This window comes from Rhea americana, unplaced genomic scaffold (genome assembly GCF_003343005.1).
Source record: "Rhea americana isolate MKP2758 unplaced genomic scaffold, rheAme1 scaffold_48, whole genome shotgun sequence".
Lineage (NCBI taxonomy): Eukaryota > Metazoa > Chordata > Aves > Rheiformes > Rheidae > Rhea > Rhea americana.
Window position 1 is genome coordinate 320,505 of NW_028186623.1, and position 24,319 is coordinate 344,823.

The following is a 24,319-nucleotide window of genomic DNA, read 5'->3' on the forward strand; positions in this document are numbered from 1 at the left end:
CTGTGGCAATAGTGTGAGCACGTAATAGACCATGCGGTTCCCTGAGTAAGTGGCTGGGATAGAAGCTGGAAGACTTTGGTTCTCTGCCTSATTCTGCTACTGATGTGTTGTGTCAGTCTAGAAAAATCTTTCTCTGTAGCAGGCTTCCATACACTCCCTCTTTTCTCTCCTATATATGTTTTCTTCTGTCATTTTTTTGTGTGAACTAAATATCAGGCAGTCTTGCAAAAGCTGGAAATATCTTCATCTARCAGTATTTGGCAGACTTAAAATGTTAATGCATTTTATAGTGTACTTATTTTTCCTGTCAGTTGTTGCTACCAAGGCAGGGAATTCCTTTTGTAAATATTAAATGTTGCTGCAAGATCTAGAAAAAAAATTCTCCAAATAATTTCCCTAAGTTCCAAAATGGTTGAAAAACTGCGTATTTTCCTGATGCTAGCAAATTAGGTGGAAATCAAAGAGCTTACAAGGTGCCTGTTGTTGCTGGGATTTTCCAGTGAACAGATATAATTCTTGAATTCAACAGGACCATGCAAATTGCTTTCTGGACAGAAACACTTTTGGGAAGAATTGAACAATTGGCTTTGTTCTTTCAGGCTCCCTAGAAGTCATTGCAGTAAGCCAACTGTCTTGCAAAGCAGCTCCACTGCCCTGCTTAAGACCTAGAGCAAGCAAAAACTCTCCTGGTAGAGCACTTCCAGCCCTTGCAGAGGAGGAGTATGCAGACAGGGTCTGCTGTGGTCCCTACGGTCAGCAACCACTCTGCTGCCCTAATATGGCAGGAGGAATTCGTGTGTCTTTCTTTTATGGACCATTCTGCTACCCTTCTTGCACCAAATGGATCCCAGTGCAAGGTAGAGTCTGGTGTTTAACTCAGAGCTGTGTGTGTTGTGGGTTTAGATGGAATTTGAAGATTTTCACCCGGAGATCTCTAGTTCGGGTCTAACCCGGGTTAACAATGTCTGAAATCTTTAATGCTCCGTGACCCCGGTCAGCTCCTAAGGGACAAGGCTCTGAACTCCATCGCAGCTCTCACTAACTGAAATACAGAAGCCAAGGGTTAATTGCCTCGATATTACTAGCTAGTCTGTCTATCTTGCATCATGGCAGTGTCTAGCCTCTCTAACAGACCTCTTCCAGCTCCAGAGYTGCTCTGTCCTGTCACCTGACTACATTTGGGATATAATAAAAAGGCAGCACTGGGCAAATTCTGCCCATACAGTACCCATTTTGTGGCTAAATAGAGGCCTTTTGTCCCCAGGGCTGCCAGTCTGCTGCTTTTTTCTGGTGCCAGGCACACACACATGAGATTAAGCAGTAATAACAAGACTTTATTAGAGTCAGTGGGGGTCACTTTTTTCTGTAGTAGAAATAGAGCTGAGAAGAAACCTGAAGTGAACTCAGAGCAACAACATATTGAGCCTACTAAACTAGTACTGAGATACATTTAATTGCAAATGGTATTAAAATGTGACAGTTAAATAAACAAGACATGCTGATGTGCATTGTCTAAAATCTATCTTCAGGGTATTGTTTTTGCACCCTTGATTTTGCTTCCTGTTAAGTAACCACAAAAATGTGCTGGAAATGATGGTTTTAAGTTGCCTGAATCTGTGAGGTTCAGAGAATCTTTTCCTCAGAGGATGACAGTCCAGGGTTTCTTTGAATGTTCGTGCTGGTCTTTGGCAGAGCTTTCAGTGGTGCCCAAAAGCAAAATTTACTCTCTTACAGTCCCATCATTGCAAAGGCATTTTTGGAATCTCCTGGCATCAACTGAGTGTCCTACTAGATTTCCTCAGATTTAAATGAAAAAGTTGGTGTCTCTACTTCTTGCCTGTGCAGTCCTGTCTCAATCCTAGGCTTAGCCTCTAGTTAGTTCTTAAAAGCAGAAATTTTTCACCTGCATCATTTTAGCGATGGCTTTCCTCCCTAAAGGCAGAATTGCATGGACAAACATTACAGGACATCATTTAAACATTTGCATTATATTCATAACCTCAAGAGGTTATGAGGTTAAGAGGTTCCAAGAGAGGAACTTAAACCAGGAATTAGAGGACTGGAGCTGAGAGATGTAAGTTGTCTCCTGCCCTACCAGATACTCATCGTGACTGTGGACAAGTCAGCCAAGGTGGGATTTGTCTTGCCTACATTCAGGCATCTAATAACTAATTGTCTGATCATGAGCTAGTTCTGTAGTTTTCTCTTCTTGTTAATGGAGAGAGGTGGTCCCTGCAGAGAGCAAGACATTTTATCTTTGCTTGAGTTCAGTCACCTTCTCGAGGTCCCTCTTTTCCTCTGTGTAATTAGTAGATTTTTAAAATGAAATGAATGTGACAAAACTTGTTCTCAACTTCAGATGCCTGTTTGTAAAATGAAGGCTTATGGCTGGGTTGTACCTCTAACTGGCAGTAAGTTACTGAGTTACTGGGTGGTGAGGTAGGTCTGTTGCCAGCGAAGCACAGGCTGGAGCTGAGATTCATTTTTAATTAAGGGGCTACCTACTGGCTGAGTTTGAGAAACAAACTCTTCCCTTCCAGCTTCATCAAGTATGTTCCCCATCCCTCTCTGCAAAGGAAAGGCTGTGCATTTTTAGGAGGAAAGTTAATGCAACAAGATGCCCACCTGAAAGAACCAAGAAGTTTGCTCTTGTCAGAAATCTTTTTGAATCCTGATAGTCTAACAAGGAAATTCTGTTTTCATAAATTTGCTGTTATTAGTGCATTACAACGACTGCATTTTTTGTTTATTTCAGAGCTTAGCAGGAGTGAACAGTCAGAAGTGATTCGTCACAAGTGTGCAGGTTTATACACATACTCAAATAGTGCCCCTTGCCAGTGTTTCTTAGCCCTGCAGCTTCTGTGGGAACGAACAGGAAGCTTAGCCTCTGGATCTCCTTCAGCCCGAGGTTTTGCTGTGCCTGCAGAACAAGGGATTCATTAGTGTTAATTATAATAGCGGTTACACTAGAAACCGAACTAAGACACTTGCGGGCAATCCAGAAGTTAAAGACAGCGACGACTTGGGATGTGTGTTGGCTGCCTTGAACTAGTGCTAGGCAGTAGCCCCACATCGCTGTAAGAGGAGCTGTCTCTTTCTCTAGGTTAGCATTAGCTCCTCATTATCATATCAAAGGAAATGGCAAGCAGATTCCTCCACACATGCTCAGCAGAGGCGGGAGAGTTTGGGTTTATTGCAGAAACTTTTTCTTCCCCTTGTCCGTCTCTGTTCCTACTTCCCAAGTTTCGTTTTGAGTTTGGGGTTTGAATAATCCCCCAAACACAAAGGGAACTGGAGGCAGAGCAAGCAGCTGTGACTTAATTTCGATCTAGAGCCTCAGAGCTTTACTTGAAAGCCCTGCTCCAGTTCATCGAGCGCACAGGGGGAGAGTGGAGGTAGATGAGATGGTCAGAAACTGTTTCCAGCACTGAGTTTTACAAGATTTTTCTTCTAGTGGGATGGTAGGCTTATAGTTGACAAATGAGAAGTGACATTTCTTGTTCCAGAGATCAAATTGCACAGCAAATTAAAATACTCCCTGAAGGTACTGGTGCTCGCTCTCCTTTCGATACACGTATAAAACCATAGTCAGCCACCTCTGATTTCAGAGCAACCTACAGATTCTGTCACTGGTGCTCATGAAGAGRGAGACTGAAGACTGTCCCTTTGGGTAATAAATGTCATGGGCCAGTCTGTGCTTGTCTGGGTGGATGGCTCATTTATGTGCAGTGAAACCACAGGGAAATGGAGCCTACTCCCCATTTGGTTCCTGAAAGTTCAAAAATTGGACTGTGCTGTTGAATTCTACAGGAATGAGCAAAAATTGAAAGTAATATTTGCTTTATGAAAGCTTTGTATGTACCCARTTTCCTCAGAGAGCTATCCAGTTACACCAAAATGAGACTGAAGTTTGTTCTTCCATGTCATGTTGTTCTGTTTGCAAAATCCAGGAASTAAGGATTCCACAGGTGCCACCGGAGCGTCGGGGTTATGTGCCTGCTGATGAACTGACAGATCTGGGTAGGGGAGAGATCCMTTTTCCTAGCTGAATAATACCAGTGAGCTGTGGGGGAAATGGAGCTTTCTGCAGCCACGTAGATTAGTGGGAGCTGTAAGAATCTGGGCTCCACTTTAAACCCTACCTGTGCCCGCTTTTGTCAGCATTTGTAGGAAAACAGTGAAAGCAGATGACGCCAGCAGATGGCAGTGCCTGTTAGCAGAGTTTCCTTCTGCTTAGGAGAAGTAGGAGTCTGCTCAAAATGAAAAGGGTTTTTATTTACACACCACTTTTCACATTTTAACAACGCAAAGGTCCAGCTCAGGACGGGCAAACCCCCATCACAGAAATGACCACACTGGGAGCCCACTCCTCTGCGTGTCTGGGAGAGCCATGCCCTCTTAGAGGCTCTCCACTGAGTTCATAGCTAAGAGGCGCCGGAGGAGTGCGTGTATGGGAGGTGGGAAGGAAGGCTTCTCCTAATGTTGCCCTTGTCTAGCTTTGCAGAAGTGCAGAGCTTCTGTTCTTCCAGGTCTGCCGGCCAGGCAGCTTTTTCTAGCACAAAAGTTAATTTCAAATCTTATAAAAGGTTTTTAGGCAGAGATGAAATAAAGAAGCAGAGCTGATGTGTTTGTGAAGGTGACGCGGTTCTTAGTGATTGTGTGGAAGCAGCATCCAGAGACCTGCCCTGTTCTGAAAATTAACAGTATGAGTCTAGTGGGGACTAATTCTCCAGAGAGGTCAGCAGTTTCTTCAAGGAGCAAAAGGGCCCTCATAGGATTAGAAATAYAGAGATAAGCTTGTTAAAGAAAGCTGCTTTGGAGAGGAGAGACCTGGGAGGACAGACCTCTTGCCCACAAGCAACTTGAGATGTCTGCTGTTTCCACTAATTTGCCCCTGCTTACAGACGAGTCTTTAATTTCTGCAACATGTCTCTCTAGGTAGCATGAGCTCTGCTACTAGACATCTGCGTGATACAGACTGTTCTCTGTTCTCCCATGGAGACAGCATAGTGTCTCATTCAWGATTGTTCTTAGATACCTGTCTCCCATGTATATTCCTCACATCTCGGGAGGGCAGAAAAATGTCTAGTCTTCATARCAATTAAACTAAGCTGGCAGGTCAAGATAGGAGAGGCCTCACCACAGAAAGCACCATGCTGCGTGCGTGCTCATCTGCGTCTTTGGAAGAGCCCTGCTCAGCAGAGGCTGTTTGGGTCAGAATTAGGGTGCCCTTGGAGGAGTGAGGGGGCTGCTCCTCAGGAGCTGTGTCCAGAGAGCTCTTCTGTAAATTTTAATTTCTCTGGCAAGCTTAGTTGCTAGATGAAACAATCCTTTACTTATTTGTGCCAGTCCCATGCAAGTTCTGAATCACTGGTGGATGGTACATCTTGCTGGCTATTGTGGTTGTAACTTTTTGAAAGTGATTGTCAGTATACCTTGAACAGCGCGGTGCCGTGATGAACGGTGGCAATCTACACTTGCAGCCTCCAGGCTTAAGTCAGAGTCTGTCACTAAACAGTCCAGTGCTCTGGCCAGACGTAGATGGGACAGGACGTTTTCACAGCACTGGCTCTTTGTGTATCCAGAGGCTATGGACTCTTTTAAGAGGCTGCTGGCAGCTGCCCTCAAAGGAGGGTGATGTCAGCTGGTGCGAATGTCAGAAAGAATCTGCTCCAGCCAAATTGCTCTGCCCCCTTGGTTTAAACCAAGTTTCTCCTAAACTTTCCCTTTAAGAGTTCTCAGTAAGTTGCTTTTTCAATACCATTTTATATCCCCCAAATGTTGTAATTTAATAGTGCTGTATGAATTTTTATTATTTTATTTTATTATTTTATGTTTAGTACATTTTTTAGTAAGTTTGAATGCTTTAAAAACAATGCTGTTAATGTACCCCCCACCTAAATCACAGTTTTATAGGGGTACTTCATGTATTATAGTCCTAGAATGTTAAATAAAGTCTTGCTGGAAAGAGTATTCTCAGTAATTATGAACAGGTAGAAGATCTAACTCAGCAGGGTTTTATTAACAGTTTATTACCAAGTCTCTCTACTTGCACCGAAAGTAGTTTCATTGTTGATTTGAATTAAGAGTGCTCTGTGSAGTTTGTATCTTAGACAGAGTAGCACTGTTCTAATGCAAGAGAACTGGGAGCAAAACCGGCTAATTCGATCTCCTTGCCCAAGCTGCATGAAGTGCAAAATATAAACTAACAGCAAATGGAAAAACAAAATTACATTTGCAAAACTCCTTTTTAATAGTTTAAGCCCTGGTTTTCTATCCCATCTGGCCCAATTAAATATTCTAGATCAGAACTGTATGTGTAGATCAGAGAGCAAGATGGCTGGTAAAAAGGAGTATGCTTAGAGAGATGGGTTTTCATAACTCAGTCTCTCTATGTAATATGACTACTCGTAGGTATGTAAAGCTGTGTTTTTTTCCCTTTCTTTAGTGTGCCTTTTTAAAAAAAATTCATAAACAGATGGTTAGGAACCAGATTTTTCTGATTTACAGGAAATTCCCAGGATTTGATTTTTTTTTTCTTGTTCTAAAACAAGAATGCAAGTAAAAAGTTGCAAAATGCCATACAGTAGAAGAAAAATGTCATTCCAATTCTAACTTATTACATTAGGGATAGCATAACTTTTAAAAAAAATAATTGAAAAGCAATTTCAAAACAACATGGAAAAATTGCTTTCAGAGTCTAGCAAGACTGAGACATTCTTGTACAATGTTTTGTTTTTGAAAAGTTCGCATTTTCTGCCTGAAAATTTGCTGTGGAAGAATTTATGATGGACTCTACTGCATGTCACCCCTGGATTAGAAAATTAGGGAGGTGGGTCAGGATTAGGGAAGAGGGCAGCTAAGCATATAGGTAACCTGTAGCTGCCAGGCATGTCGATCTCATATATTCTGCTGACCTGACATTTACTTTTCAGAAGAAATATTCTACTAAGCTGGGGAGACAGTGTGTGATATTGTCAATGATAAAAAAAAAAAAATCAAATACACAAAAAATCTCAAACCGTTGAGGAGCTTTGAGTACATTCTCTGGGACTGGGTATATCACAGGCAAACAACGCAACTCACTCAGCRAACACCATTTCAGCAGCTTGGTGGGTAACCTGCCAGGAAAGAGCTCCCCAGGAATTGTGCTCTCCCTCCTTCTCCCCACTTTCACAGATTCCCTGGTCCAGCCTGGAAGAGAGACTTTTCACAGTGCTGGTGAATGCATACACATGTGCTCCCTGTTAAATGTACAGCTRCTGCATTCTCCCTGCCCTCCTTTTTCTTTCTAGTTGTGTGATTTAAGATGAGAATACAGACCCTAAAATATTAAAGACCATCCAATAATTTGGGAAAGGAGAAGCCAGGTGAGGGGGAGAGGTGAGAAGCTTGCAAGAGGAGGAGAAGTAAACCTAAAGCGTTTGGGGAAGTGGCGAGGAGGGCAAGGACCATGTAGTTGACAGGGGAGCGCAGTATCTTTCACGTTTTCTCAAGGCGCTGAATACGCCTCTGCTCCCCCCTCCTCAGCCAGCCCTTTCTGTGCAAAGCAGCAGCTTAAACCCCTCCCCTCTCTGCTTTCCCTCCCGCCACCTTTCCCGTTCCTGTTCATTCAGAACAGATGATGCTCCTCATCACATGCAGTCCTCTCCTCTCCCTCCCCTCTGCCCCAGCCCTTTAAATAGCTTTATACCACCAAGAATTCATTTGAGCTGGAGAGAGCAGGAGCAGGGAAAGGGAGGGACATTTGACAGGCAAAAGTAGCATTGCAGCGGTGGAGGGTGAGGGTTGGGAGTACCCTGTGTCAGCCCTGCCAGAGCAGGGGAAGTCAGGGATATCTAGGAACAGGGGTGTGTGCATTTAAATCTACAGTGCCACATAAATGTTTTGTAATAACAGGCAGAAGGAAGAGGAGAAGAGAGAGCTCAGGGATAAGAAGACAACCCCAGCTCTCTGGTGATGGCATGGATCGGACACTTTTCCAGCAGCTGTTTTACCTACCTCTCACTCCTGTCACCATCCAGTATCCCCGAAGTGCCAAGGCACAAGACTGATGCACAACTGCTCTTAGCAAGTAAGTTACCCTATTGTTTGTTTGTTTTTCCAGTTCACTTGCTTTGTTCTCAGAAGCCCAGAAGGGAGGAGGACAAGTGACTGAGTGCAGTCAGCTGAACACCAGGTTTCCTTGCCTAACCCTGCCAGAGTGACAGCCAGAGATCTACTGTTGTCTAACTTACTAGCTGCCTGGGAACTCTTTGGGAAGCTGGGGACTAGATGTTGATCTTGGGCAAAAGCACTGTCGGATGTAGGAAAAAGGCTTTAAAAATCGTAAAGTGCCCTCATTCCAGATTACTGAGGGTCATTGGAATATGGTGGGCAGAGAGAGACTGATGTGTAAGCAGCCCTGAAACCCATGGAGTGACTCTGTAATCCTCACCTGGAGTCAAGATAAAATCCTTTCATATTAGGGTGCCTACTAGTCAGTTTAAGGTTCAAGAAGTCCTTGCAGTTTAGTCTTCAGATGATGAATTGGCACATTCAGCTCTTGTAGAGGACAGACAATGTAACGTGTTGGGAATCATTYGGGGTGTTTATGGCTCTGGAAGTAAAAACCTGACTCCCCTTTATACCAATGCCATGCTGAATGGTTTAGAAAGGCGCCCAAAGTCCTTCYGTTTGTATTAGCGCATGCTGTTTGGGAGTAACATGCTAACTTTTCTGTTGTATTATCTCTCATTTGTTTTTGACCTGAGAGTTTTGTGCACTCTGTCAAGGATTGACAGAAACGGTTCATATCCCTGAGAATTCACAATCTGACTTTTTGGATCTCCAATCAGTCCTTCCGCCTGTACCCTTTCACTTGTGAACAAACAACCTACTTAGACCTATAGTGGAGYAGCTTGGAGGAAAACAAAACTGGCCTTTCCCACTAGTTCTCGGACCAATCTAGGCAAACGATATCTTCTGTATTATGTGAAAAGCATGCCTAGCTGTGTGTGTTTTGGGGGAGTTATTTTGCTTTTGGGGACTAGTTCCTTCCATCATTGTTCCTCCCCAGGTGGGCATAAAGGAGCAGGATCAAATTTCTAGTTCCATTAGGGAAAGCTCTCCATCTCTTGAAGCTTCCCCATTATTTCCACACTATGAAAAAAGGAGTAAGAGCTTTGGAGTCATGTTCTGAGACAAATCTCTTGAGGCTTTTGTATTAGGGTCACCCCTTTCCTAGTTTGATGTCTGGGGAGCCACTGGGACATCTGAGGTGAACACTGACATTTAACCAGTGGTTTGATTTTACATAGGTCACTTTGTCTTTCTGCAACTCATCTTCACAGCGGGTTCAATACTGTAGCACTTCACGGGGCAGAAAGAGCCTGCACTTGGTCAGTTCCTCTTTGAGCTGTTTGGAGTTGCTACAAAAGTGTGAAGCAGTATTAATATCCTTTGATTTCATTTTATTTTTTAAGCCAGCTGCAGGATTCTGCAGTGATTCTCTGTGGCTAATATGGCATGATATATAAATAAAAGATAATAGAAATATTAGTGCTTTGGGGGCAGGATTTTCTCTTTGGGCTGTGGTTCTGCTTACCCTGGTAGTCACTGTGTGTATTCTGCATATAAACAATCAGTAGCAGGAGAAACAGGGGAGTGTCTTATGGTCAGGACAAGAGTGTTTCTTTTTCTTTGTTCAGTTGTGTTGGTTAGAAGATAACAGGCAAATTTTCAATGACGCCAAAAGGTCTTCCTAAAAATAGAGTCTGGGGTAAAAGTACAGAGACAGAGATGCTGCAGAGAGCCTCAGGCAGAGTCACTTGCTTGGAAGTGAAGGGATCAAATTGGTTTAGTTTCAGGTTTTATTTGTAGGGGAAGCCATTATCATTTGACTATTAGAAACTGATTCAGAAGAATACCTGCGAACATAATCTTTTGCGAGCATCCTTTGTGCGCAGAACTGTATTCATGCTCACCTTTTATAATTCTCTGAAGTGTAAAGTAATTAACTGAAGAGCTCCCTTGATTATATTCTCCTTTGCATCCCATCATTTGAACTATTTCRTATGAAGTAGCAGATGCCCCTCTTGTTGTGGAAACTGCGTGTTCTCTAGGTGTTGTTCTACAACAAATTGTTGTAGCCTCTGCGTTGGGGTCATTACAACATCTCATAAGGCATTTCCTACTCTTTATCTTTTTTTTTAAAAAAAAAACCTCTATTCTCGTTAAAGTTCCCTCACTCTTCTCTGCATTAGTTTGAAGTTAGTATATTTAATATATCCACAGACTTGTGCTATGTTAGATTTTTTTATACTGTAATAGCTACTAGAAAAGAATCTATTTGAAACCTATAGCTGCTAAAGAACAAATTGTAAGTAGGAAACACCCTTCTTTTTTTTTTTTTTTTTTTTTTTTATTTAATTTTTTTTTTTTTTTTTTTTTTTTTTTTTTTTTTTTTTTTTTTTTCCTCAACTCATAAATTGAAAAACTTCTCTGTAAAGACAGAAATATTATTTTGTGGCATTAGAGATAAGCTGGCTTGGCTTTTTTTTCTTTCTGATGGGAGAATTAGAAGGCTGCACTGTTTCTTTGTTTAAATGTATGGCTGCAGCTCCCTTAAAGTTGAGGGTAAAAGCTATTTTCACTAGTTAYATATTTGGCAGTTCAGCTAGGCAGAGATTATTGCAAATGTCACATACTTCGAAAAGTTGCCTTGAAAAAGCCCTCTAACCTAGAAGTGGTCTGTGGATTTTTATCTGAAAATTGCTAGGATTTACTAGAAAATGAGCTCTTATTTATAGAGTTCATGCAGTGCTTACAGTTGTCCTGTACAGAGTTATTCAGAGAACCTCCTGAATTACTCTTTATTCCTAGGCCAGCCATTCTGTGGCTCAGAAAGATGTCTTTCAGTAGGCGTGCACAGAACAGTTCACATCGTTTCTTACCCTAGTACTTGGGACAATTTGTATCGGAATTTCGTCGCTCCAGCACAGGTACCGTGAAGTCTGGCCTGGAAAGGCAGCGAAGGGCTCCCAACRCAGCCTGCTGCAGTCAGGGGCTGCAGCAGTGTTTGTAAAGCGCTTCAAAATTCCCTGGGAGTTAAAATCATTCCTGCAGATAGTTGGTATGTGCAAGTTTTTCAGACACAGTGAAAATGTATAGGGAGTGTATTCACTGCTGTTGGATTGCTGAAAAGAGAGGAGAGCAAKGTGGTGATTACAGGCACTTGCTTAGGATTTGGAAACTCCAAGTTCATTTCYCTGTCGCAGACTTCCAGTGCAAGCGTGGAAGAAGCAAGCAGTGTCCTTGTGACTCCCTTCCCCATCTAAAAAAATGGAAGAAGAGTACTTACTTCATAAATTTTCTAATTCTTAAAGTGCATGGTATCTGCAGTCAGCACTGAAACATTCATGTTCTCCAGGCATGGGTACCACACAGCTTCCTCAAAACTGAGAACAAAAGGGCTCACAGGTATTAGAACTGTGATTACYCAGCATTGCTGGGGGAAGGATGGACTGGGAGGTAATTAGCAGATAAAAAGTAAAGCACAGCTGTCCATAAGCTCTGTCTTTCCCCATGTTGTACTGACTTTCTACCTAGAGAGATTTTCTTTAAAGGATTTTTTTTTGGGGGGGGGGGGGGGGGAAGACTGAACACCTTCTGATACAATATTTCTGAGCCTAATGAACTCCAAGCAGACAGGCTGTCATCAGCCCAGCTCTGTAACGAGCAACAAAGTCATCTTGCTTCCTTTGGTAGCTGCCATCAATCACCTATTTTTGTGCACTCGCTGGTGAATGTCTCCTTCAGCTTCAGAGGAATTCCATTGTAAAACCATGCCTGTCAGCGTGTTAGAAAAGCAGTGCTGTGAATTAATGCAAACTCAGAGAGGAAATGAAAGGAATCTTCCTACTTTGGTACTGAGAGAGATTGCACTTTGAAAAGCAGTTATTTGGACGGGGGAGCTTTCGAACCACGTGTTCATTAGAGGAGTGCCATGGGTCTCCCTTCTTGTGCAGTTTCCCTACAAGGTTCGTCTTGCTTGTGAGTATCGTAGCTCTCTTGCCTCATTTCTTTCACCTATGGCTTTCCAGGCACTTTCCAAAGAGGCAGCCATCATTACCTCTATTTATAGGTCAGAAAACTGAAAGGTGGCATGATGTGCTCAGCGTCTGTCTTTCTCACGTGCATATGTATTCCTTGAAAGGTAATCTCGCACTGGCACTGTTGACTGTTTAGTACTAATTACGTACAGGCAGTAAATAAAAGGATAATGGGAAAGCTATCTTTCCGAGGGAAATCAAAGCCCCGTCTATCGATCAGCATCTATGTAATAGCTATTTCCCTTCAGATTGTTAAAGGACAGCTAATAATTTCTCTTCCTCCATCTGTCCGTTGGCACTCGCTGTTCAACAATCAATGCTTTTATTCTCTTTGGGTGCCACTGCTTTAGTTAATAAGCTGCATGACTCCACAGACTTTCCCATACTACTAGTGTTCATCAATCCAAAATTTTATTCCCGTGTTGCAGTGTAAGMCAAAAGAGAATATGCACCCACAAGAATCTGAGGACAGAAAGCTAGGCTGCATTTTATGTGATGTGGACAAACAAGGCTGCAAAAAATACACATCTAGTTCTTCAGGAACAGATTGTTTAGTGTTTTTTGCTGTACTGACTGCTTGTTTAGTAGTATAGAATTCTTAMTTTTGGAGAAGAGGCAACAATGATATAAAATCCTGACTTGCAGGGGTTAATTTGGGGGCCATTGCTAATTTATTCTCATAATGGACTTCAGGTTTAAAGTAAACAAAAGAAAATATTTTTTTACATGAACAAACTTGATGTCACATTTGTGTCTCTACACTCCTGTTGCCTGCCAGTTTAAACTTATCAAGAAGCAAATCCTATTCCCACTGAAGCCTGCATTTACTTAATCGAGTTAGCAGTTATCTAAATTGGAAAAAAACCCCAGCATGCTAAGGGGGAAAAAAGTCTCTTGCAGACTTTTCTTGTTTCACCTTTTGCAATGTTTTCAACAAATTTCTATCTTGGAGCTATGAGGGAATATATCAGCTCTGTCAGGCAGGGCTTGTAGACAAATATCTGAAGATATTTAACTAACCCCAGCTTGACTCTGCTTCAGCAATTCTAAAAGCCCAAAATGTCACAGCCTGCCCCTAAGTCTGTCATCTGGGCAAAAGCTAAGCAACAGCAAGTCTGATAAAAAGCCTCTTTGCAAGGCTGATAATGCACAGACGTACGTCTCCTTTTGCAGTAGCCTGTCCAAAAGGAGAGCAGCTTTGTACAGAAGTGACATTTTTATTATCCTGGTCTTGTTTAAGCAAAGATGGTAAATGGCAATGAAACAGTATGGATGTGTGTGACTATAAGAGGCAATTTCATTTTGCAGATCTCTTAGCTGGAGAGAGCAATGATTTACAAACTGAAATCTAAACCTCTGTGAGATGCTTGAATATAAGTACCATTATCTGGGAAAGATGTGCATGCTTGGTAAGGGTGGCAGGATATTGTACAAGGAGTAACCAARATCCTTACATCAGTACAGTGCTCCCCTTTTGGTATCTTGTCATCTGTGATAAAAGWGTCCCAGAGCAGTTAAATAGCTGAGGGAGTAATAGCTAATTTCTTAGAAGATTCTTATGCTTAGGATCTAACAGATGGTTATAATATCAGAATCACAAATTTTACAGTTTGGGAAGAACTTTTTTCCTCGGCAGAGGGAAAAGTAGTGATTTGCTCAGAACTAGGGAAAAAATACCAAAAGCATTTGGAACAGAAACTGACTCATCTTTGGACATCCAAACCTGTGCTCAAATCACTAGACAATTTTACTCCTTTTTAAGAATCTAATACAGATTCATCTGCTTAGTTATTTTCAATAACCACATACTAAGACTGTGCTCCTACTGTGATGGGAGTGTTTTAAGATTAAATATTAGGAGAAGTTGTAATGCCAGTGAAGCTGTCAGTAAAGTTCATTTGCAATAGGAATTCTTCTGCTTTAATGGACGGCTTGTAAAGTGTTCCTAAAGGTTTTGAGGAAGATTTCACTTGACCTATTGCTAAAGATCAGTAGCATTAGGGAAGGGATGTTGCCAGTCCCCTGAGTGTTTTAGTTAAAGCAGGTTTCCCTCTACTTTCATTAATGGACAGTCCCTCGAGCCTGCTTCACCAAAGTGGTATTTCTAGGGGTTTAGACTTTTTGATTATTTGTATTGTAGTCTGATCTTTTTAATATATTTCAAGATCCTTGTGGTCTATTTGGTGTGAATATAAAGCCTGGGACCTTACACTCATACTTGAATGTCTTATAGTGAAGCATTCTGTCATACARAGTGTCAGTACAAGTGAAATTCAGCTTCAAATGTAACTTTTATAATGTTCTTCTAGCTTTAACACAACTCTTTTAAACTGAAAACATACACTTGCCTATTCGTTATTTTTATATCTTTAAACACACAGAGATTGATCAAAAGCTTTTGAGACCAAGTGAATTAATTCTAGATTAATCAAAAAGGGCAAACAAAGATCAAAAGTAATATTCATTAAAAGGAAGCAAAGAGGGTTTCCTCTGAACCTGTTGAACTCAATAGACGGGATGCTTCTTTCCTTAGTGTGGGATCGTTTTGACTCACACTTGGCATATGCTTTCACATTTTGTAAGGATAGAGTCAATCTGTACCATTATAGTTTGACAACATCTAGCAGATACTCTTCATAGAGGTAAATAGATGCACACCATAAGGCAGCAGAGAACCAGACCAGTGGTTCAGAATAGTCAAAGTTGCAGTAAGTAGTAGAAAAGAGTTAAAGATTATATCTGAATATACTGTCAGCTTGTTCTCAGGAGCCTTTCTGCCTTCAGAAGAGAAAGAAATAGAGGTAGGGATAAGTATTCTAATCTGCTGCCAAAACCTTTGATGATGATGGTGTTCGAATAGCACAGTGGTGGTGATGCCTATTCCGTGTCCAGTATCAAGGGCAGTAGAAGTGGCAAACCCGATTCACCCTAGCTTTCCGTGCCGGAGTCATTAACACCTTGTTYCTTACCCCTTCCTGTGGCTGGACTAGCTTGGGCCTGGCCCAAACCCTTCCTTAGGCCAGACAGAATTTTGCCAGCACTAAGAAGCTTCAGGACTATGCTGYGGACAGATGGCTGGTCTCCCTAGTGCACTAAGCCAACGGGTAYGGTTCCAGCGACAGGCTCTGGCTGCTTCGTTGGAGTAATGATTGATGGTGACTTATATAAGGGCTAAGAGTAATTCTTTGCTGTTAACCAGGCTTGGCTACAGTGGAATGGAASTAGAAATTTGTTGCTTCATTTATTCATCTGCCTCTGCTTCCTTTCCACCCACTGTTTGTGCTTTTTAATATTGAAAAGATGAAACTACTTTGCTCAGTCTTGAAATTTCCCAAGATACTATTAATTGTGTCTCTACTCCTTTTCTGATTCACAGGCACATAAGAAGATTGAAGATAGAGGGAGCAGTAATAGATTTGGTTAGATTTTAATAGGATTTGCAGAGGACAATGCAGAGCTCAAATGCCATAGAGAATACTGCTACTCTGTCTTTGATATCCCTAAGGCTTCTTAGGTAGTCTTTCACACAGATTCTGCCTGTGCATTCAGAGTGAAGACTCTCATTTTTCAATAGAGAATGTGTGGATTTTTTTAAAGGAGTATCTAATCATCTCAGTAAACTGATTGCTAAATTACAATCTGTGAAATCATTGCAGCTCATCTTGCATTATTTGTAGCTTGTTAAGCATAGTTTTGGACGTAGACAGTGGACTTTTTAATAGCTGTTTGTTATATTTCTGGTTTTGAGTGTCTAATGGCATACACAGGGTTTCTGATGTATCTGCTTAACAGTAGGCCTAGATTCATCAGCCCTTCAGACATATAATTGAAGATGCTAAGTGAAAAGCCTGTTTCAAATTTGGAGCCCAGGCTTCCTGAATAATTATTGGAGAAGGGTCGGTACGTCCAGAAGATGATTCAGCATGCCTGAAATCTGAATTATCCCTGCAGGTGTCTTTGTCTGCTGACTGTAAGGGAAACCTTTGTGCATAATTCAGACTGATGTGGCTTTTAGGTAGGCAGTGGTTGGCACTCAGCATTTTCTGTTAATTTCTAAGGCTTCTCTTGGTGTGCACTCAAGAAATGAGGCACCTAAAAAGTCCAGTCTCATTTGAAAATATATGTTCATGTATCTTTACTTTGCTCACATTTCTGATCTCAGGCAAATTTGTGTTTTTTTTTAAAAAAATATGAGGACTATTGGAGAGAAAAAGAAAAAAAACCCCACACATAATGAGCTCTACCTATTGCATGGCTCCCAAACCACGCTCATCGTCATATTATCTGAGGTTCCAGTAATGCATTAAGCAAAGTGACTAGCAACTGGTTCATGCATGAAGAGACTGTGTATGATGAATCAGTATTTAACATGCAGCTCAATGCAGCATTATATTTAGCAAGTGGATGTTGTGAGAGAAGTACTGAAGTCTTTCAGTGTTTCCCAGAATAATACTAGAAGGAAAGAAATGGCCATAGTGAAAAGCTTTCTGAATGTAGAAAGAGCCTATATACAGCACTGTACCAGCATGGGGCAAAGTCTTTTGGTGTAGCATTAGTATCTTCGGTCCCGCTCTAGCGTAGTGTTTCACAAGATAGCATGAAATGGCTTTTGTGTCAGCTCTTTTCCTGGTGCCTTAGACTTTTATTTCTCTGTTCTCCACCAGCCCAGCCATGGCCGGAGATTCTAGGATCTTCATGAACCAGGACATGGACATTGGAGTTGCATCCAGAGAGCCTAAGAAGATTCCCAAACAGGCTCGGGATGATGTTCCCATTGCCACTGACCGAACCCGCCTCATATCAGCAGAAGGTAAGAAGCCACGCCAGCGTTACATGGAGAAAAGCGGCAAGTGCAATGTACACCATGGGAATGTTCAAGAAACCTACCGGTACCTTAGTGACCTTTTCACTACACTGGTGGACCTCAAATGGCGTTTTAATCTTCTTGTCTTCACTATGGTCTATACCATCACTTGGCTGTTTTTTGGGTTCATATGGTGGCTCATTGCCTATATCCGGGGAGATCTGGACCATCTTGAAGATGAGAACTGGATCCCCTGTGTTGAAAATCTCAGTGGATTTGTTTCTGCRTTTCTGTTTTCTATTGAGACTGAGACAACAATTGGATATGGCTATAGRGTCATAACGGAGAAGTGCCCCGAGGGCATCGTATTGCTCCTGATTCAGGCTATTCTGGGCTCCATTGTCAATGCGTTCATGGTGGGATGCATGTTTGTCAAGATCAGCCAACCAAAGAAGAGGGCTGAAACCCTCATGTTTTCTAACAACGCAGTGATTTCGATGAGGGATGAGAAGCTCTGTCTGATGTTCCGGGTTGGGGACCTCCGCAATTCCCACATTGTCGAGGCTTCCATTAGAGCCAAACTGATCAAGTCCAAACAGACCAAAGAGGGAGAGTTCATCCCCTTGAATCAAACGGACATCAACGTGGGGTTTGACACTGGAGACGACAGGCTGTTCCTGGTCTCACCTCTCATCATCTCACATGAAATCAATGAGAAAAGCCCCTTCTGGGAGATGTCCCGTACTCAGCTGGAGAAGGAGGAGTTTGAAATCGTGGTCATCCTGGAAGGAATGGTGGAAGCAACAGGTAAGGACTTGACAGAATTATCCACAACTTTGAGGGAGGAAGGGTAAAAATGGAGTGCAATTTGGCATTAGGTTGTCACGATTAATGTCACCTGGACTGAGAACATGTTGGGGTTTGTCCTTTTCTAGTGACTGGTTCATGTGGGATATTATGGTATGATATAGCTAGCARTTATAAAGTGGGTGCTTTAGCTCATGATGTAAAGTTTCACCCTTTTTTATGAGCTGGATTCAGACAGATGAGTTAGACAAGGTCCAGTGTGGACCTAATTAAACACACTGTCCATAATCAATTAGCATTGATCTATAGGAAAAAAAAAAAAGAATGGGCTAAAGGAGTTCGTGAGGTCTCTTGYCATCCCATTTCTTGCGATCAGAATTCATGGCCCAACTCCTTTCCATTTCTCCTCTGTATTTRAATTGACTGTAGCTGTGCTATTTCAGATATTTCTGTGGTGTTACTCTTTAATAGAGACTGTGAAGAATGTGCCCAAGGATTCCTGAATCCCATAAAACAACATATGCTAAAACTGAATGACTTGCATGCAAGATATACATTTTCAAAAGAAGCTCAGAGAGGAAAAATACAGAAACTGCTTTTGTGTCTCTGGTGGAATGCAGTAGCTGTTTAATGGCATAAAACAATGCTGTGTCATGGGTAGTTTCGGAGACAGACTCTGCTGATTCCCAGTTTCGGAGACAGRCTCTGCTGATTCCCAGTTTCCTGCCATGGGTATATTTATAGCAAGAGATAAAAGAAGCCTGCAGCTGTATATGGTAAATCTGGAAAGGTCCTGTGCCTCAGCTTCCCCAAGTGTAGGAGAGGAAGGTGGCAGTGTGCCTCTCAGGATAATTGAACGAGTGATTACAGGGGCCTCCAGGCTCATTTCTGTAGGTAGACTCTCTGGTCTGGCTAGAGAAGAAGACACTTGTACTCTGGTGTCTCACCTAAAAGACATGGCACCATGGGGTCATTTTACTGCTTGCAGTTCACTCATTTATTCTCAGCACTGGGAAGGGGCTAACAGGCTTAGTTCTAGCACAGCAAGCAGATTTAAGCACCCTCAAATGCTGATGCTCTCTCCAGGCAGGCTTTCTGAGCCGGAGGACTATCAGTGTGCCTTGGTCACTTCAAAGCTTTAAGGGGAATGGTGCTACCGGCAGCAACGAGGAGCAAGTTGCTATCTAGAGATGCAGGAACCTATAGAGTGTGATAGATGCAAAAACACTTCTGTAAATAGTTTTGCCCTGTCGTGTTCAAGGATTTTAGTTACAAGACAGGACTATGAACCCAAGGTTACTTCGATGGTAGTGGGGTTTATTCATCTTGGTGAATTACGAGTACTCTCTGAAACACTAGCAAGGCCTTTCTGCTTGATACTAGTACTCAGTGGTATCAGTGCATTCTCTCACAGATTTTAGCCCTTGCTTACTGTTAATACTGTTGCTTTCTTGTGGTTTATCCTTGGTAGTCTCCTAATGGCCAGACATAAGAGGAAATGGACTCTCAAATTCYTGCATCCCAGACCTTCACTCTTAAAGATAGCTCTCCAGAGAGCTAATTCAGTTTCCTAGTATTTCCTTTTAGTCGTTAGGTGAGTAGCAGTAGCTGAATTTTCCAGAGCTGATGGGTGGTTGTATGTGATTACGTTATACCTAGGATGGAGTGCTGTACTGCACAAGTGAAATTAATTTGGAGTTACTCGGGGAATTACTAGGGCAATATTATTTCCCAGCAGAATATTGTAGAATATGTGGCTGAAGTGCAAATCTGGAGCTAAATATATCTAAATCTTACGAAAGTTTAACCAGAAGGCTTTGTAAAGAAGATATCTTGCTATGGGGGTTGCCAAAATATTGCTGGTGTGATAGCTGAGTTTCATTCCTATAGTTAAAAGCCCCTATTGGCCACATAACTTATGCCTATGTAAATCTCAGTCACTGCACTGAATCACATCAGGCTGCATAGGCAGAAAATGAGGTTGCTTGTAACAGCCCATTTCTGTGAGCAGGTAGCTTGGGCCACCTTAAACTGCAAAAGGAGGTGTGTAGGTGGCAGAGATAACGTAGGGGAATGTTTGTAAGGGAAGCTTTATTTGTAGCTTAAACAATTAATAGATACGTGAACCTCCTAATCTGAGTTTGGAGTGCGGTTTGTTGTTTGTCCAAAGCCTCTTTCCTTATCACAAGATGACACTATCAAATTCTCCTTGAACAGCTATTGCAGTGCCTTCCTCTTACAAAAGCCCAGCCGCTGCTAGAGATGTGTGCGAGGAAGTCACTATCAATAACAACCTCAAAATTAAAAGCATGGCATAGAAATTATATCATTTTATAAATGGGCTCATGTCCCAGAGGGATTGTACAGGCCAGTGTGTAATGATATTAAGGAGTATACATCTGTGGAAATGAATTATTCTGGTTTCTGAAGGCAGCTGTGAAATTCCAAAAATGAAGCTGGAAGAGACAGTCTGCATTGAGCTCAGAGCAGAGTAGACCTCAGATGATTGCACTGACTGATACAGAAGCTTTGGTTTTCTGAATGGTATGTGTGTAGCGGGGGGTAGGGTGGGGTGGGGTGGGGAGACTGATATTTCCCTCCCCTCCCCCCACCCCCACCCAAAAAAGGCGATCTGCAGAAACACAGTATTTCTGCTTTCCTACTTTGTCCTTAAACCTCCTAAGAATGATAAACCAGTTTGGATCTCAACCTTTGCTCCAAGCAAATTCTTCAGGTTTGTTCCTTCCTCTTGGATTGTTCAAGCCCCATCTGCTTTCAGGAATGGCGTAAKTTATTTGAAGGGTGACTCCTGTTATATTCTGACGCTGTTGCAACCTGGTCAGATTCCAGACAGTATCAAAATGCTACAGGCAATTTGTTCCCTTAAAAACCCCTATGAAAAACTGGGAACCACCATCCCTGGTTTTTTTTTTTTTTTTAAAAAAAAATTGTTTGCATCATTGCTCATGATGCACAAGAGGKAAGTGAGTCCTGCTCGCGCTCTCGGAGGTGGCTCGGCTCTGTAACTGTTGGCAGGAATAAAAATTAATGGAAACTTACCCAGACTTTACAGACAGCAACAAATCATACTCTGAATACATCCTGTGCTGGTAAGAAAAATACAGATACATTTTTCATAGGATATTGTGAAAGCAAGTCAAACCTGACTACACTATGGTGGTTGTCAACATATAAATGACTAAAGAAACATAAGCATAACCAGTCTCTGATTAAAGGCATGAATATTTTTCACCAAAGCATTCGGGACTGCAAATTTAAATCTATTTCTAATTGTTTCAATCAATTATACATGAAATGCATTGTCACYTCTCAGACAAAGAGCTCTGACGTTTAAGTTTGATTCTGATCCGTTTGAAGAAAAAAATGATTAATAGTTTTGCATGCAAAAATGTACAAGAAATTCTGAAAAGTTGAAACACTTCAAGTCATTGCTTTTAAAAAAAAAAACGAAGTGAAACATTCTATTGTTTAAAACAATGCTTTTGTTTTCAAGTTGACTTGAATTTCTGAAAGGGTAAGTAACAGCGCACAAAAAAAGGCATACCAGGAARCCTGAAACACTGTGTTCTTATTTTGCCAAAAAGAAAATAAACATTTTATTAGTCTAGCAACAGCTCTCTGGGGACCCACAGCTATTACACTTCCTCACCCGCAAAGCCAGCTGTGGCAGAAGGCCCACTGACAGGGGTCTTTACAATCAATATTTTAGTATGGTTTYGGCACTGTGACTTCTCAAGAGGTTAAAAACACCAAAGGGAGACTAAGTTTCTGGGTAGATAAGCGGYGATTATTCCTGAGTGAAATGACCTCTCTGAAGGCCAAATCAATACAGATGACAGATGTTCTGACTTCCAGTGCTCTTTGTGGGCATCTTGAAAGCAGCGGAATCACTCGCAGTGCCTGCTGAATTGGTCACAGAGATTACTTTAGGGAGTTGATTCTCTTTTGACTTATCTTAAAGGGATGCTGGTCAAGATCAGCTAGCTCAAATTTGCCCTGCAATGAAAGGGAAGAAGGTGAAGGTAGAAAATCTGTTTGCAAAGAGAATATGTTTTTGCTTTCAATGCCTTTCTGCTTCTTGCAGTGACAAGAGAAAATTAGAGCCATCCAGTTGACAGAATAGCGCTAGGCTGTTGTTGGCCAAACACAGGCTTTCCCTGGCCTCTTGTTGCTTAACTGAACAGAGCTATCAAGTGAGGCTGCCAGAACCTACAAAAGCAGTTGAGATTCACACCGTGCTTCCATGTGCATGCAGAGTCAGCTGGGTTATGTGATGAACAACTTGGCTGAGTCAATTAGAGAACATTAGAAAGTCCATTTTTTAAATTTTTCTCTWTAAGCCATCGTTCTCTGTGATGAAGCAGTCTGCATATCCTAGAAGACTTTCTGGCAGATAATTTGGAGAGGCTCTCTTCCCTTCCAACTTTACCCTTCTGCTGCTGTTCACTGACAATTAACCAAAAATTGATTTATTGGTAGCTGTCCTGCAAACCTCATTCTGTGTCTACAGTGTCCAGCATTGCTATTTTTGGGGCATAGAGGCATCAGTGCTTAGTACTTTGCTGTTAGTTTTTGCTGGTTTTCACTGCCTCTTTTTCACACAGACATTAAATAAGCCATGAGAATTTCTGACATCTGATTAGTCCAGTGACTGAATAAAATTTTAATATGCTTTTAGGAAAGGATGGGGAGATACCCTTTTGGCTTAGATTCTGTGGCATGGAAGGTGATTTAATGATGAGAAGTAATGTACTGTGAGTCAGGATTCTGCATCTCTGTTCCTCACCCTGTCCCTGCGAGACATAGGCAAACAGCAGCCGTTTTGCACTTTTGCAGAGGATACAGTAAAATTTCCTGGCCATAAATACAGGGCAATAAGGAGTAGTCACATCATAAAGGTACTGAAATTCATCATGATTTTCATGAGAGAACAAGGGAAGGATGAAATTAATAAACGAAATTTTGCTGCATTCATCATCTGGTTTGGATTGTCTAGTTGCCTTGGTTTGTATTTTGCATATAAATAAGTTTTCTTCCATTTTTAAAGCATTACATAGGTTAAATCGGTATTTTATTACACRCCACAAATAGATGTTGTGTTGCTTATGAATATCTCTGATATCCTACGTTAAAGGTGTGGGGATAAAGCAATAAAAAAGGTATCTGAAAGGAAGAGCCTTGGAGAACTATTTAAAGTGCTTTTATGGCCATCACTACCAGTGTGAGGTGCCGTGCAGTACTTTTAAATAACCATAGCATACTGATATTGCTGGCATAAAGCAGAGGGGGAAAGGGAGTACTGGTTAATGTCGGTGTTTTAGTTTGGATCAAGTACACTTCTGAAGCAGTTCCCCAGTCATGTTCCCTTACTGTGCTTTGACATTGAAGGATGTCTAAYGGGAGGTCAGTCAATGGGACCAGCGTGGAGATATTCTGAGGTAACGTGGGCAGTGTGGACGCTGGGTCCTCAGCACCGAGTGGTTCACTCTGTAGATCTGCTCCCCTTGCACCGTGCTGCTTCCGAAGGTAGGCATAAACTGTGAGTCTGACTTGGTTCGTGTTTAGGAATTTAACTGAGACCTCGAAGGCAGGAACTTTTCACCGTAGTTAAAGGGAAAAGGATTGATGTTTCTAGAGGCTAAGCCGTTCTGTTGGTGACCTGAGTTGTCCGCCGGAGGAGGGCATAGGCAGGCTAGTCGTCTTGGGTTCCTCTGCAGTCACGTAACTATTTTTGTGAGCGGCCCGAGGTTGCGTAGTGTGAGCCTGGGCCTCAGGTTCTGCCTGGCAGAGGATGTGGCAAGCGACTCCAGGATTTGTAAATCATAAGGGATTTCCTAACTCTTGGCACACCTGGCACACGAGAGTAAGGAATAATAGATGAGGGCTGTAGGGATTCGAAAGTAGAATTCAGTATGAGTATATGTGTGCACTCTTACCCTTTTTAACCTGTTTGCTTCACTGATTCCAATGATTCTTGCCAAATGTTTTTGCATGTTCTGTTCCACTGTGCCTTTTTTTATTCCCAGACCCTATGAGCTTTCCCCTGCTTGGAGAGCATTCAGAAAAATTAAAACCCCATTACTGTCTTCTGACATAAAAATCAAAGTGAATCAAGCCCAGACATGTCCTCCTCTAAAGGAGACAAGTATAAATAATTGGAGAACCATGCTCTACCTTCTAGTATTCCTTTTGAAGTTGGAGGAATATTAACTTTTTGGAGGTTACAGTGTTCCTTGTTCTAATTAATGCGAAGGGACTAATAAATTTTATAACTACCCAAATGATGATTCTAATCTAAAGACATGTAGTGCTTAATTAGACTGATAGAATTTAAAATTTTTATAACTACTCTTYGCCATCCTAACTTGCATCAGTCTGTTACTATACCTCTGAGTCCATCAGTTCTTTCTCTGTACTTTTGTAGTGTAGGTGGAATTTAGCTCAGGGAGCAGAATAAATATTAGGGAGCTTTAATGCATCCACTACAAGGGAAAATGTCACCCTGCATACTGTAATGCATGAAAACAAGGGCAGAGAAGTGAAATCACTTCCAGCAGTATCTGTGTCTGAACCGCAGAGAGCGAGCCTAGCAAAT

At 41.8% G+C, this 24,319-nt stretch overlaps 1 protein-coding gene across 2 annotated transcripts in view; it reads left to right on the plus strand.

Moving 5' to 3' along the window:
• The window catches only part of KCNJ5 (potassium inwardly rectifying channel subfamily J member 5), a 66,604-nt gene that overhangs the window by 36,619 nt on the left and 5,666 nt on the right, over window positions 1-24,319 (plus strand). Inside the window, exons 4-5 of one of the 2 annotated variants that reach the window (XM_085316753.1) lie at window positions 7,900-8,074; window positions 16,757-17,703. In XM_085316753.1, the coding sequence (XP_085172879.1) occupies window positions 16,764-17,703 (940 nt within the window). In that variant the 5' untranslated portion in view covers window positions 7,900-8,074; window positions 16,757-16,763. Of the gene's footprint in view, window positions 1-7,782; window positions 8,075-16,756; window positions 17,704-24,319 lie in introns of those variants that run through there. The other variant, XM_085316754.1, reaches the window with a different exon arrangement.